We start from the raw sequence: 14,713 nt of genomic DNA, 5'->3' as shown, positions 1-14,713 counted from the left end.
GACCACCCAGCAAACGACAGTCCCCGTGCGGGGCATCTAGACACTTGACGGTTGGCCTGGGGCTCTCACAGTCTACACAGGCTTCTCTGCACAAGCTCAGAGTCTTCCCAGACTCTGCTCTGCTGTCCCTGTCTGTCCACTTGAGGACCTGAGACAGCCACACCCATCCATGGGCCATGCCACTGACGCTGAGGACAGCAAGCAAGGGACCACACTCATAGCTCAGTCCATAATGTTTTCTTGATTTTGTTATTCCTACTTCCTGACCTTTGGCTGTATCATTCAAGCTCACTTGACATCTAGGGGCCTCAGTACTTTCTCTTGTAACATTATTAAAAGCAATCTCCCCACCCCCACTGCCCCAACACACAGCATAAAAGAACAAAAACTATTTAATACCTGTAGATTTCTCATGGTGTGACTACGAGGATTAAGTAAAATGACAAGCATAAGGCCCAGTGTAGGTGCTGGGAGACGTTGTTCTCAATACATATTGATAGCATTTTAAAGTATAAAGCTGTGAGCATTCCTCCAGGAACTAGCATGTAGATTCTGAAAGTTGATGCGATTCAGCAGAAAAGGCTTGGGTTTGGAAATTTGAACACACACCTATGTTTAGATCCTGGTTCTCTGGAGTACAAAATGTGTGACCTTGGAGAAATAAATTATCCTTTAAAACCCAGTTTTACAGCCAGGTGCATGCCTGTAATTTACCCTAGCATTTGGGAGGCAGAGGCAGGAGGATTAAAAGTTCAAAGCCAGCCTTGGCTACATAGCAAGTTTGACCTCTGGGAACCTTGGATTCCTTTCTTATAACATTATCACTATCAATATAACATATGAATATCATTCACACACACACACACCAAACATACAAAAGAACATAAAATTTAATGCTATGTGAGACTGTCTCCAAAACCAAAACAACACTCCCACCCCAAACGTACAAGCTTGGCTTGAGATAGAAAATACTAGGCTTATGGTGAACTATGTGGACCTGTGTGCACATATGCACATGAACTATATCTGGCCTATAAAAATGGCAATTTCATACAGCTTACCCTTTGATGCCTACTTTATAGTGTTGCTTGTAAGAGCTGAATGTGGTGTGTGGGAAATGCTCGCAGTCTTCAGGATGACTGGGAAGCTTGTGCAGTGATGCTGGTGATAGAGGGAAGGCAAGGAAGCCATTGAGTGTGTAAAGAAGTGTCAGAATGGATTGGCTGGTGAGGGGTGCGAGTGTGTGTGTGTGTGTGTGTGTGTGTGTGTGTGTGACAAAGCAGGTAATCTCAGGTCTCTGACATAGGCACATGCATGGATGGTGGCAGTGCTCACTGAAAAAGTAAGCACAGGAGGAATAGATTTGAAGGGAAAGGTGAGTTTACTGAACGTACTGCATGTCATGATGAGTCTGCAGCACAGGGCAACACTGTCCCAGAGAGAGTGAGAGTTACCTGCATCCAGGGAGACTTTAACAGACGTATGAGTAATCCCCCAGGCTCAGCATTCAAAGCCACGTGAATGTTAGTCTAACATCCTGGACACAACGTGACAGATTGAACAGAAGAGATGGTGGGCAAGTTCTGAGAGGTATCAGCCAAGTCCTGCTCTGTGTGTAGAGGACACAGAAAGGCAGGACAGAGCAGACAGGAGACTCAACATGTCATGATCATTCCCTGCCCTGAGAAGTTAGTAGTTACCTCAGCTTCTCATGAGATTGGGAGAACCTGTTAGCTACAAAGCGCATGAGTAGAGCTATTCCTCACCTCATAGTGTCAGATTTCAACTATACACATGCATGTGCTTCGTCTTGTGACTAAGACTGCCACTTTGCCTGACAGAACATTGAGATGAAGGGCACCTGGATGGAATGTTGCAAAATATGACAGTGATCAGTTTAATGTGAGGCTTGCTGTAGGAATACAAGAGATGTGGGAATGCAGTGTTGGGCAGCAGGAAGAAGACTTGAGCTCATGATCTCAAGTACTCTTGACTGTAATGAAGTTGTATATACTTGGAAGTGAACTAAAGATTATTTAGCCAGTTCATTAACAGGAAATCCTCACAATTGGAAAAACGCTTTAGCTGGAGGCGGATCTCACTCAGCAGTTGAATGTTGGATCCAGGATTGGCGCAGTTGTGAACCTTTCTGTTACCTGGCAGGAGACCAAGGGGACTCATGAGACTAGGAGCCAGGCTGGAAGCATGAACCCTGGAGGGAGTGGTCCTAGGGTTATAGGTAACATGAGCTTGACATCACCAGGACCCAGCTGAAGGTGGGTAGACAGGTCCTAATCATTGATGGGATAGCCCAAGCATGTACTTAGACCCAGCCAAGGTGGTTAAGATGCACCTCCAACAGGAACACAAGGGATGTTGGGGAAACCAAGGCAGGCTGGTACAAATTGGAACAAGCTGTAGCAAGTAAATGCTGGCTAGTACTGGATTATTCTTGAACTGTTGGGAGCAAGCATCACCCCTCTGCTGGACAGACAAGGATACTGACATCTGCAAGATGAACAGCTTGGGCAGGTCCACAGGCAGTCCTGCAGTGTGGATGTAGTTTGAGCCTGTGCCCCAAGAACTGATGTGTTGGGAGCTTGGTCCCAGTGTCACAGTGCTGGGAGGGTGGAAGTCCTTAGGTCACTTGGAGGTTAAGGCAGTTCTCTGGGACCTTCTCAAAAGACCACACTGTTACAGAGTGTGTTTCTAAGTCACTCTTGGGATTCCTGTCTAGCCATGTGATCTCTCCCTCTTGAATGTGATGTTATCTGCCATGAGACCTTCACCAAAGCTGATGTGATTGATACCCTTGAACCTCCCAAGCTGTGAGCCAAATAAACCAGTTTTCTTCACAAACTACCCAGCCTACAGGAACAGAAACAGACAAGTTTTCCCAGAAAGTGTCTGTACTGAGATTTGAATCGCCATCTATCAAAGCCTTGTAACCTACTGTAATCCTTGTCCCCCAACAGGCACTCAGGTACTTGGACTTGGTCACAAAAGGAAACAGCTGCCTGTGGTTCTTCATGCACTCAGAGGTCATGCAAGGCCTCTGGGATGGCATGTTTCAGGCCACCAAGTCAGGCTTGGTATCTACTTGTTAGAGAAATCAAGTAGGGTGGGTGGGGAGCTAACTGAGGCTGGAACCATGGGAAGTGTCAGGAATGCCAGGCAAGGCTGACCCACAGGGCTGGTGTCCTCAGTCCGAAGGCCCTGCAGGGGGTGGACGGACAAACACAAAATAACTAGTTCCTTCCTACTGAGCAGAGTTTATGCCCCCAGATGGGTTCTCAAGTGGCTTTTTGATTGCTCCCTAATGATGGATAGATTATGTCCCACATAAACTTGTACTTATTAAGAGTGACATCCATCCATGAAATCACTTGGCATGGGCATTTGAAGTAAAGCAGGTGGAGGGCCCTTTGCCTCTAGCTTCACCGGGCAGTTTATGTGCTGTACCTGCTTCTCAGGTAAAACTTGAAGCATCTTCCAAAGTAAAGGCTCGAGCTTCTGTCCCACCTGCTGACTGGGCAACTGTAGGCTTCCTGCATGGTACCTGGGCCCACTTCCTTGTTTTCTGTGGAATGGTGATTTGGAAACAGGTCATCTGCATAGCCCAGAAATGGATACTATCACTCAGCCCATGTTACGTGTTGTTCAGAAAAAGAGCGCTACTTCCAAAAAACTTCATCAGAGTCCCCAGTTCATTCTGGTGGAAAGAACTTTGGGCTGGGAGTCTGAGGATTTTAATTCTGTCTCTGTTGCTAGTTATCTGAAAGCCTTGGGCAAGTCTCTGTGCCTCTTGGCCTTGGTTTCTCTGTTTATAAAGTGTGCACGTGCAAAAATGAACACTTGTGTGCAGTGACATTTCCTTCCTGGGCCTTGAAGGGCTGAGTGTGAAGGACAGCTGGATGCAGGAAGCATGGTGGAAGGAAAAAGATCTGCTTGGAGGGTTGCAGGCCAGGTCAGCGCTCTCCTGACTGCGCTGTGCATGTTGGGTAGGAATTCTGCAAGCAAAGAGGGTCAGAGGGTCCAGGAGAAGCCGTGGGCAAGCACACATGAAGGGATGGAAGAGAGACGGGCAAGGGTGGGGAAGGAGGCTGCTGGGGGTGGGTGAGTCAGGGCTGTCTGCCAAAGGAGGGCTGCTCCATGGAAGCCGTGTCACACATGGGCGGCCAGCAACAACTCCATGGGAATACTTAGTGTCGTTTCTTCTAAGCCAACACTCATCCGTAATAAAGCTGCAGGGCATTTCTTTTTTTCAATTTAAAAATTGCAATTTAGGTCTTCTGAACTGGAATCCTTCCAGAGCCAGTTACAGTGTCAGGCACCCTCCTTTCCACATGGTCCATGGCTCCCCTTAAGTCAGAGCTGAAGGAGCTACACCACTCTGCACGCGCTCTCCTGCTTCCCAGTTTAAAATCCAGAGCTCATCCCTGCCAGACAGCACCTCGGGTTTTTCTTTTCAGACTGGGAGAGTTTCTGTATCAAAATTAATTTTCTTGAGGAAATATTGAACAACATGGTTGAGGAATGAGGTTACAGAAGCTGAAATTAACTTCATGGCAAGAGCTGATGATCAGTTCAGGATGACTCGGCAGAAGAGCCCCTCCCCCCAATCTCCCCCGTGATATCCGCTCTTTGCCATATTCCCTCAATCTGTACCTGGCACAGCACCACCTCCATGACTACTGAAGCCCTAAACCCTGAGATCTTCCCTCCCCCACCTCCTTATATCCATCTGGTTACTATGGGGTTCCTAGCAACCTGCCTCCTCCCATCCCCCTGCCCGAGTGCCACTATCCCTGCCCCTGTTCAGGCCTTCAGGAATCCTGTGGCCATGACATCTTCTTGCATCAGACTCAGACTTCCATGTGGCAGTTCTCATGGGTGCCCATGTCCATCTCCAGTTGAAAATCCAACAGTCGCCTGCAGGTCAAGCTCAGAAGAGAGGCCTCACCATCTCGGTGCCCTTCCCAGGAAGACTCCTTCTTTATTTTCTAAGATGATCTGGTCTGTGGCAGCCATCATCATCTGGTGACTACACATCTCTCTCCCAAACTCTAGACTCACATGTCCAAGTGTGGAGACTTGGATGAAAATGTCCTCCATAGGCTCCTGTATTTGAACACTTAGTGCCCAGCAGGTGGCGCTGTTTGGGAAGGTTTGAAAGGTGCAGCATTGTTGGCAGAATGTGTCACTAGTGGTGGGTTTGGGGAGTTGAAAGACTCATGCCATTTCTAGTTAGCTCTCTCTGCTTCCTGCTTATGGTCCAAGATATGAGCTTTCAGCTTGCTGCTCCGGCCATCACAGACTCTCACCCCCATGAAGCCATTAGCCAAAATAAACTCTCTCCGTAAGTTGCCTTGCCTGAGTCATGGTATTTCATTACAGCAGCAGAAAAGTGACTAAGACACCAAATGACATAAACACTTCCCAGCTGTGTCCTTGTGCCCCTCTACCTGGCTCTATCACCTTCCCCAGACCCCCACTCCAGACTCCCTGCTAAATCCTCTTAGTTCCCCAACCAAGGTATTTAAGAGTCCCTCGCCCAAGGGGTTGTTAGTTTCTTATCCCTGTGATGAAAGGAGGAAGGACTTGGTGTGCTCTTAGACTTTCAGAAGTTTAGGCCCATGATTGTCTGGTTCCATTGCTGTGGGCCTGAGGGAAGGCTAAACATCTCAGAGGAAGTGGGAGAGCAAAGCAGCTCACCTCATGTGGATGGGAAGCAGAGAGCGTGGCCAACGTCCCCCACTAGACTCCACCCCCTGCAGCTCCCCACCTCCCAATGGTCTATTTGAACTATTTTAAACTTTTTTAAAAAATGGTTAAATGATATGTATTTGCGGGGGTTGGGGGGGAGGATGTGCACATGAGCGAAAGTACCTGTTGGAAGAGGTGGGGTTCCCCCAGAGCCAGGGTTACAGGTGGCTGTGAGCCTCCTGACCTGGGTGCTGGGAACTGAACTCTGGTCCTCTGCAAGAGCAATGTGAGTTCCATACTGCTGAGCCATCTCTCTAGCTTGTCCATCCACATTCTGAGTTCATCAGTGAGTTAACCTGCTGAGGAAGGCAGAGCCTCGGGTCCACAAAGCCCCACCTCAGAACATTGCCATACTGGCAAATGGGCCTCTGAGCCTTTGGAAGGAAACAGTTCGTATCTGAACTGGAACGATTCGAGTTTTACGTGTTTTCCTCCAGCCTCCCTCCCTCCCTCCTCCAGTCCCACTGTCCAGTGCCAGCATTTCCTCTCAGTCCGTGGACATCTGCGCCCTCCAGGACATTTTCTATCCAGGGCCTGGAAGATCTTTCCATAATACACATCAATTAGTTTCTTCCTTCTCAAAAACACGTTAGGAAGTCCCCGCCTTTGCAGAGCATCACCTAGAGTCTGTGAAATGACATTCAAGGTCCTTACCAACCAGGCTAACCTCTCATACCCAACAGTAATCTATTCATTTTGGACATGGACTCTAGAATCTGACTGCCTAAGTTTGAACCCTGGCTCCTCACCCTATTGGCTGTGTTACCTTTGGGAGGTTAATAGACATCTCTGGCCCCCATTTTCTTGTCTATAAAATAGGATAGTTGTGAGGATTACATGCGATGAAGTGTGTAGAACAGTGCCTGACCTATATGTGGTGTCTGAGCTGTCATGAGTGGGAGTCGTGTGTCCCTGACACTGGTGACCCCTCCCCTGCTGTCCTCTGTCATTGGCAGTCTCCTAAATGTCCACCACTTTCTCCTGCTTTGTCACCTGCTCAGGTTCTCTGTAACCACCTCAGTCCACCTCCCACTTTGTCCCTTAGATGGCCACCTACGTGACAGCTGCCTTCAGTCATAGCTGGGCTCAGAAATTGTCTTGCATACGAAGTGGTGGGCTTTCCCTTGGGTAAGTTTCAGACTCCACAGCTGTCAGGATTGGGCCCCTGTGTCCCGTCCAATGTACCTTTTGTCACACCTACTTCATCTGTCAAAGCCTTGTTTGTGCCTGTGACACCAAGGGCCCGGGTTGTTATGACGGAATGCAGATCCTCCAGTATGACAAAGCACGGCTCTAACTAGCTTTGACATCCCCAGTGTCATCGTAATTCAGAGGTTGTCCCCATGCCTGCCTCTCAATGTTAATGATGCTTTGTGCCTTTCTAGTCCAGCTGCTGAATCCCTCCAAGTGCTGCGGCTTGCTTCTCTCCCATGCCCCAACCCATTCCAAGTCTCTTATCCACAGCCCACTCTCACATCGTCCCCACGTGCTGGTGGTAAAGCACAGCGTGACCTCCTGGTGTGATTTATGCTGCTTGTGGGTCTGTGACACAGCCCCCAGGAGAGGTGATGTCGAGATAAACCCCTGCTCAACACCTGTTAGCGGCCTGAAGCCCAGGACTTTCCAATGAGCCCTTGATTCTGTAGGTAAACACAGCAGAGGCCAGAAGGTCCAGTGACTTTCCATGGCCACACAACAGTTAGAAATGACCTAGCAATACTGCAGCCCACATCCAGACTTTTCTGGCTTTTGCTTATTTTTTCAACTCACCAAAGACTAGTTAAGAGTAAATATGACTGACAGAGTTTACCAGCTTCGCCTTGTGTGTGTGTGTGTGTGTGTGTGTGTGTGGTGTGGGATAAGGGATATGTGCATGTATGTGTGTGTGTGGTGTGTGTGTGGGGGGGTGTGTGTGGTGTGTGTGTGTGTGTGTGTGGTGTGTGTGTGTGTGTGTGGTGTGGGATAAGGGATATGTGCATGTATGTGTGTGTGTGTGTGTGGTGTGGTGTGTGTGGTGTGTGTGTGTGAGTGTGTATGGTGTGTGTGGTATGGGATGTGGGGTGTGGTGGGTGTATGTGTGTAAGTAGTGTGTGGTGTGATGTGTGTGGCATGTGTATGTGGTATGTGTGGTGTGTGTGCATATGTGTTTATGTGGAGACATGCACATGTATGTATGTGCATGCGAAGGCCAGAGACTCCTGTAAGAATCTGTAGAACTGTTCTCCACTTTAGCTTTTGGGACTGCTTGGAGCCTATCAGCTCAGCTACGCTGGCTAGTCAAGGGGCTTCTGGGGTCTGCCTGCCTCAGTGCTCCCCACCCCATCCCAACTCTGGCATTACAGGCGAGTACCACCACGCTGCGGGGCCACATACCTGGGCTGCAGGTACTCCTCCAACAGAGCCGTCTCCTCAGCCGTGGCTCCATCGTTTTTAGACTGTAAAGTCCAGTCGTCCAAGCATCACCACCATCCAGCTGTAGAATGTCTTAACTCCTGAGTAGCTGGACCGTTTATTAACCACCTCCACCACCACCCAGGCCTGGCAAACAAACACCCTTCTACTTCTGTATTCTTAAGAATTTGACTTTGGGGACCTTGTATGGTGAGACCCTACAGGACTTGCCTTTTTGTGTTTGGCTTGTTTCTCCTCAGAGTCCTCAAGGTGCCACCTTCTTAGCATTCCCTTCCCTTTTAAGGCTAATAATACCCCATTTAAGTAATGTTGGAAATTTGAACAGACTGGCTTTCCCAGATGCCTTTCCAAAATATCCACTAGGGGGCAGTAAAAGATGCAGACATTTTTCAATAAGCCTCCTGAGTGCCAAGCAAGCTGGCCAAGGCATCCTCTGTGTATCTCTCTCAGCCATCCGTGTATACAGTTACAAGATAATGGATTTCACATCCGACAGCAGAGTTGGATAAACCAGAGATACCATCAGCTGTAGTCTACGAGCCGTCTTGCTCACATTCTGGCAAACACCAAGGCATAGAACTTCATTTCAGATAGTGGTATTTTTGGCTTAATTCACTTTAGTCCAGTGGGTCCCACCCAGTGCACACGTCAGAATCACATATCCAGGTCTCAGCTGAAATCAAGTCAAAATTTTCAGTGGGAGGTGAGGGTGGGGGTGGGGTCCAGAGATAGAAACTGTATTTAACATCAGTCATTGGAGGGGAAGGTGTCTATGGGGGCAGGGGGAACAGAAGTCAGAGGATATGAATTCTGAAAAGTCTTTCTTGCTAAAGAAGTGGCTGAGGGGACTGAAGATATAGGGACCTCATTTCCTAGGCCCTGTGTGTGTGTGTGTATGTGTGTGTATGTGCGTGTGTGTAGGCCAGAGGTCAAAGCCAGATGTCTTTCTCAATTGCTCTTCACCACTTTGTTTGATTGTTTTTGTTTTGTTTTGTTTTGTTTTGGAGGCAAAGTCTCTCACTGAGCCTGGAGCTCAGCTAGCCTGGCTGGCCAGCGAGCCCTAGGGATCCTCCTGTCTCTGCTTCCCCAGGGCTGGGATTACAGGCTTACACCACCATGTCCAGCTTTTTATGGTGGGGATCAAACTCGGGTCCTGATGGCATGGCAGTTCCTTTAATGACTGAGCCTAATGGCACTTGCTTCTGATCACACTGGCAATCCAGACAGAAGATTTGAAACTGGGCATCCCAGACAGCTCTAAGACGGCCAGCTTCAGGGTGAGGTCAGAGCCCAGATGTCAGTAATGCCTGGGATACCAAGAGAACCTTCCTACAGACGTCAGAAAATAGGTCTTGGATTTTATCTTATCAAAAAGAACAATGGCCAAGTGAACTTGAAATGGAACCAAGAGATCTGGGTTCTTGTCCCAGTTGCCCCACTAGCTAGTTATAGGACCCAAGGCAAGTCCTATTGCCTCTCTAAGCATCAGCCTCCCCTTTGAATTATGAGTGGATGGGATGATGTCGATCTCCAAGGATCCTTTTGGTTTAGAAAATTCAACGATTCTATTAGAATTAATAATCTTGATTTGTAGTGACAACTCTGGCAAAGAGCAGAAGAAATATTCAACAGTGTAATAAATGACAGGGACTATTGACCATGTAGTTTAATTTATTTAAGGCACATACCCCGAACTCAAAGGAGAAAATATCACTCCTGATAATATATTGAACTGTTAGTATCATTGGCCTAGAAAAAGCTTCCCAGAGGCAGAAATTGCCCGTCAGTGCAAACTTGACATTTTTCCCCGGCTGATCCATGGCTGCCACTTGTCCATTGCACTCGTATTTGCCGTAAAGGCCGTGCATGTGGATGCCTTGGATGAATATTAAATAATGGCAGAAACGTCAAGGTCACTGTTGCAGGAAAGGCTCTGTGAAGGGCCCGGGAGCTCGCATTGATCTCTTGTGAAGTTCCATTCTAGAATCCTGCTGACATGGAGGAAACAATTGATGTGAACCATTATTAAGGCTTTAAGTGTTTCTCCATTGTTAAGGATCTTTTACAAGCCCAAGGAATCGGCAAAAGCTTCAGTTAGAAATATAGGCCAGTCAAAGAGATAAGTACATTCTAGAGCACAGATGGCCTGGGTCAGGCTTGCACAGCAAAGGGAAAGGCTGGCAGTGGATGTCACCGGCTCTGCCTGCCTCTGGGCGCTGCTCTTAGTGACAGCTCAGAGCAGCTTCCATGCCGGAAGCTGCAGAGAGCAAGGCGCCCTCTACGCCTTTGTCTGTCTTCACATGTCCCCACTGAAAACCTCCTCTCTCAACATTTCAGTTATCAACTTCCATAGCTTCCCAAAGCTCCCCAACATGGCTGTCTCAGGCTGTCTGAGTACCTGAGCCTGGCCGGTTTGCAGAGAATAGAAGTATGTCTTTCAGCTCCACAGTCCGATGTCAAGATGCTGGTAGCTGGTGAAAGATCTTTTACTGCATCACACGGTGGCAGAGAGCATCATAGGACAAGACATGGCAAATGTGCTAGCCGGCAGTGGGGAGGGTTGGTCCCTCTCCCTTTCTCATGAAGCCACCAGTGATGTCACGGCCTCCGTTCTAATGACCTCTCCAACTTTACCCGCTAAGTTTCCACCTTGAGATACCATCAATATATGCATATGGGGGTTAAGTTTCCACCATGAGAGCTCCAGGGGAACACCTTGACGCCATGGCCTGGAGGAATCGGGTACCTATAAATTATACACGATCACAGGTCCAGATCTGAACTGGCCAAGTGCCTGGATCATCATGGGAGTCTCCTGCTGAGCCAGAGTGGGGAGGAGGGCAAATGCTGCGGATGACAAACTAAGTCTCCAAAGGTCCAAACAGATCGGAGGCTTGGCCAAGTCTGTGAGACGCACATCCACCAGAAAACCCGTTTCTCGTGTGCTGGCTCGGGGTGACTGCACTCGGTCCTTTGCATGTTTCAGTTGGTCACATCTTTATATTATCCCATTGAGGGTTGAAAGGAATATGGACGAAGGCACAGGGCTCTAGAGCTGTCAGTCCAGGACTCAGTCCCAGCTCTGCCACCTCCCCCAGTTAGAGTGGCAAGTTACTCTATCTTTAAAACATGACAGTGGCCGGGCTTTTGTCACTCACACATCAGCTTTTATTTTCTCATTGAATCCTTAGCCCAATCTCACCCTGAGCTGAGGATGTAGCTCAGGCAGCCACATGCTTGCCTAGCATGTGCAGAGGTAGCTCAGGCGGCCACATGCTTGCCTAGCATGTGCAGAGGTAGCTCAGGCGGCCGCATGCTTGCCTAGCATGTGCAGAGGTAGCTCAGGCGGCCGCATGCTTGCCTAGCATGCACAGTCCAGCCCCACATAAGCCAGGGGTGATGTTTACTTATCTGTAATCCCAGCACTTGGGAGTTGAAGATAAAAGGGTCAGGAGTTCAAGGTCATCCCTAGCTACAGAGCAAGTTCAAGGCCAGGTTAGACAAGGTACCCTGCTCAAAACAAAGAAGATCGGGAAAGAAAAAAGGGACAATATTAGTTCTATTTAGCAGGTATGGAAGGTAGAGAAATAATTTGTACCGTAAATGACAGCACCAGGCCTTGAACCCAGGCAGGCTCTTTCCTCTCACACATAACATCTACACCCCTCTATAACATCTACACACCGTGTTTTCTGGGACAGTTTGATGAAGTAACTAGTAGAAGGTGCCTATATGATACCACAGGCACTCACAATTGTATTAAGTCATTGTCATTGTTATTAGTTACATGACTCGTACAAGAATACAACTAAGGATTGGCAAAGTGACTTGAACTCAGTCTTGTGACTGCCTTTCTAATCCATGTTCTACCTCCCTCTAGACACTGAGGACAGTCCCATGTCACTGTACCCCCAGATGGCATCACCTCTGTGGAAGACACCTGGTGAGCACTCGGGAAGGGCGATCTCTGACACAGTGCTAAAGGTCTTTCCCTCCCCCAGGTCCGGATGGTGAAAGATGGTGACCCGTCCTGGAAGCCCACTTTTATTGTGAAACCGGACGGTGGTTGTCAGGGTGATGGAATCTACCTCATTAAAGATCCCAATGACATCCGCCTGACTGGGACCCTCCAGAGCAGGCCGGCAGTGGTCCAGGAGTACATTTATAAGCCTCTCCTTATTGACAAGCTCAAGTTCGACATCCGTCTGTACGTCTTGCTGAAGTCATTGGACCCCTTAGAGATTTATATAGCCAAAGATGGACTCTCTAGATTTTGTACAGAGCCGTATCAAGAGCCGAACCCCCAGAATCTGCACCATGTCTTCATGCACTTGACCAACTACTCGCTGAACATCCACAGTGGCAAGTTCATCCACTCTGACAGCGCCAGCACAGGCAGCAAGAGGACTTTTTCGAGCATCCTCTGCAGACTCTCCTCCAAAGGTGTGGACATCAAGAAGGTCTGGTCTGACATCATCTCCTTGGTGATCAAGACAGTCATCGCCCTGACCCCGGAGCTCAAAGTTTTCTACCAGTCAGACATTCCTACAGGGAGGCCAGGGCCCACCTGCTTCCAGGTAACCGTGACAGCTTCCATCCTGAACTTCCTAGCCTCGATTGGGCCAAGGAAGTGCTCCTTGGCCAGCTATGGGATGAAGGATGGGGTAGGATGGCCAGACGTAGGCATATCGGTGGTGACTGCTATGGGCTTTTGAAACCTCCAGCCCCACTTCCACCTTTCTCTTTCCTGTGTGACTTGGGGCAAGGCACTCCCCTCACTGAACTACAGGTCTGTAAGATTCCTGTGAGAACACGTGTGTGTGTGTGTGTGTGTGTGTGTGTGTGTGTGTGTGTGATTCATTCTCCATTCATTGAACAGTTGTTACCGCCTACTTAGTGGGGGGTCAGGCATTGTTGTGGAATCCTGCTGCCCAGTGCTAAGAATCCACACTGGGAGAAAGAGCGATTAAGAACCAACGGATAGTGTTACAAGTGGTTGAATCAAATAGAAAATGGAGCAGGTGCTATGGGGTTGTGGACCCATCTACCATTCCTGGCTGAGTCCAGAAAGGCTTCCTGAAAGCTTAACTAACATATGATGTGAGAGAGAGTGGACAGCCACAGAATGTTCTAGGTGGAGACATGTTGCTTTGGAGGTAAAAGGAAAGAAGTTCACTGTGGTGAGGGTGGGGTTGAGACACAGGTGAGGGATATGAGAGAAAATGAGGGGGGAAAGTAGGTTAGGGACAAGTGGTGGAGAGCCTGAGGGCAGTGGCAACACCAGAGGGTTACAAACAGACTGCACTCAGGTTTTCACATTCTCAAGGACACAGTTCCATGACCTGTGGGTTAGGTACTGAGCCAAGGCTAGCTGCAAGGAGATAAATGCTGCTGTACAAGCAGAAGATGCTGGTTCTGAGTAGAGAGGTCTTGGTAGGCATGGAGAGAATGAGTAAAGCTGAGTGCCATTTAAGAGCCTGGATGGCTACACTTGGTGCCGATGTGGTCTAGGGAAAGAGAAGAGATGGTAGCAGAGAGAAGAGGAGGAACTGAGATGGAGACACGTGTCTTGGGCTCTTGGAAGGTTGGAGAGAGGCTACCAGGAGAGGACCAGCTAGCAACAAAGGCCAAGAACTGGAGGGAGATGTCTGTGTGGCAGCCAAAAGGAGAGGTTAGTGTACAAGTTGATGTTTGGGCTGGCATCCAGGAAAGACAGGGTGGGCTGGGGAGGAACTGAGGGCTTGTCTGCAGCAGCGACTGAGGGTATGAGGTGATCTGGAGAGGACCCTATGACACCTCCACTTAATGAAGGGATGGACAAAGGCAGGGAACCCACAAAAGAAACTGAGAAGTTTGGTCAGGGGTGAATGTTAGAAATGCCAGGAAGAGGGACACCTGGGCTGCAGCCTCAAACATTGCCAGGATGTCAGGCAAGGCCATCCCTGGAACTGTCCGTTATGTTCACTGACACTTCTCCTGGGGACTCTAGCAAGACCTGTCCTGGGTAACCAACCAGTCTGTGAGAGGGAAGGAATGGAGAATGGTGTAAAACAGCTTTTGAAAACACAAGTCAGGGGTGAAACAGGGGCCTGGAGACCAGGCCCTCACTGGGCACTCTTTCCTGCCACCAGATCTGTCAGAACAGGCAAGAGAAGATGAACCTCTGGGATCCTCCCCACCTAATCTTTGAAATTGTTGCATAGCAGTGTGTGTGTGTGTGTGTGTGTGTGTGTGTGTGTGTGTGTGTACGTGTGTGTACGTGTGTGTGTGTGTGTGTGTATGTGTGTGTGATAAAAGAACACAGAAGATATTTGTAATGACCACACCTGACCCACTGCCCGGCCCCTATTAGTGTGTTCTTCCTATTCCATTCCCGGCCTCTCCTCGACATAACCACTCTCTGAATGTTATGTTGACCATTTCCTCCATTTTCAAAACTACATGTGGTTGTGCACAAATGTTCCGCTAGACAGGACACTGTCTTATCTGACTTGCTTCTGAGCTTGATAAAATCCCTGGTGTGAAGTCCTGTCCC

The 14,713-nt window shown here is 48.7% G+C and overlaps 1 protein-coding gene across 2 annotated transcripts in view; it reads left to right on the top strand.

Annotated features, from left to right (window-relative positions):
* Ttll11 (tubulin tyrosine ligase like 11) overlaps positions 1-14,713 on the top strand; it is a 233,067-nt gene that overhangs the window by 65,580 nt on the left and 152,774 nt on the right. For both annotated transcript variants that reach the window (XM_059260169.1, XM_059260167.1), the window contains exon 4: positions 12,180-12,755. In XM_059260169.1, the coding sequence (XP_059116152.1) occupies positions 12,180-12,755 (576 nt within the window). The remainder of the gene's footprint in view (positions 1-12,179; positions 12,756-14,713) is intronic.

The sequence above is a fragment of the Peromyscus eremicus genome, chromosome 4, assembly GCF_949786415.1.
Source record: "Peromyscus eremicus chromosome 4, PerEre_H2_v1, whole genome shotgun sequence".
In the NCBI taxonomy this organism is placed as follows: domain Eukaryota; kingdom Metazoa; phylum Chordata; class Mammalia; order Rodentia; family Cricetidae; genus Peromyscus; species Peromyscus eremicus.
The sequence above is the reverse complement of the archived record's forward strand: the minus strand, read 5'-3'. Positions and strand labels throughout refer to the sequence as shown.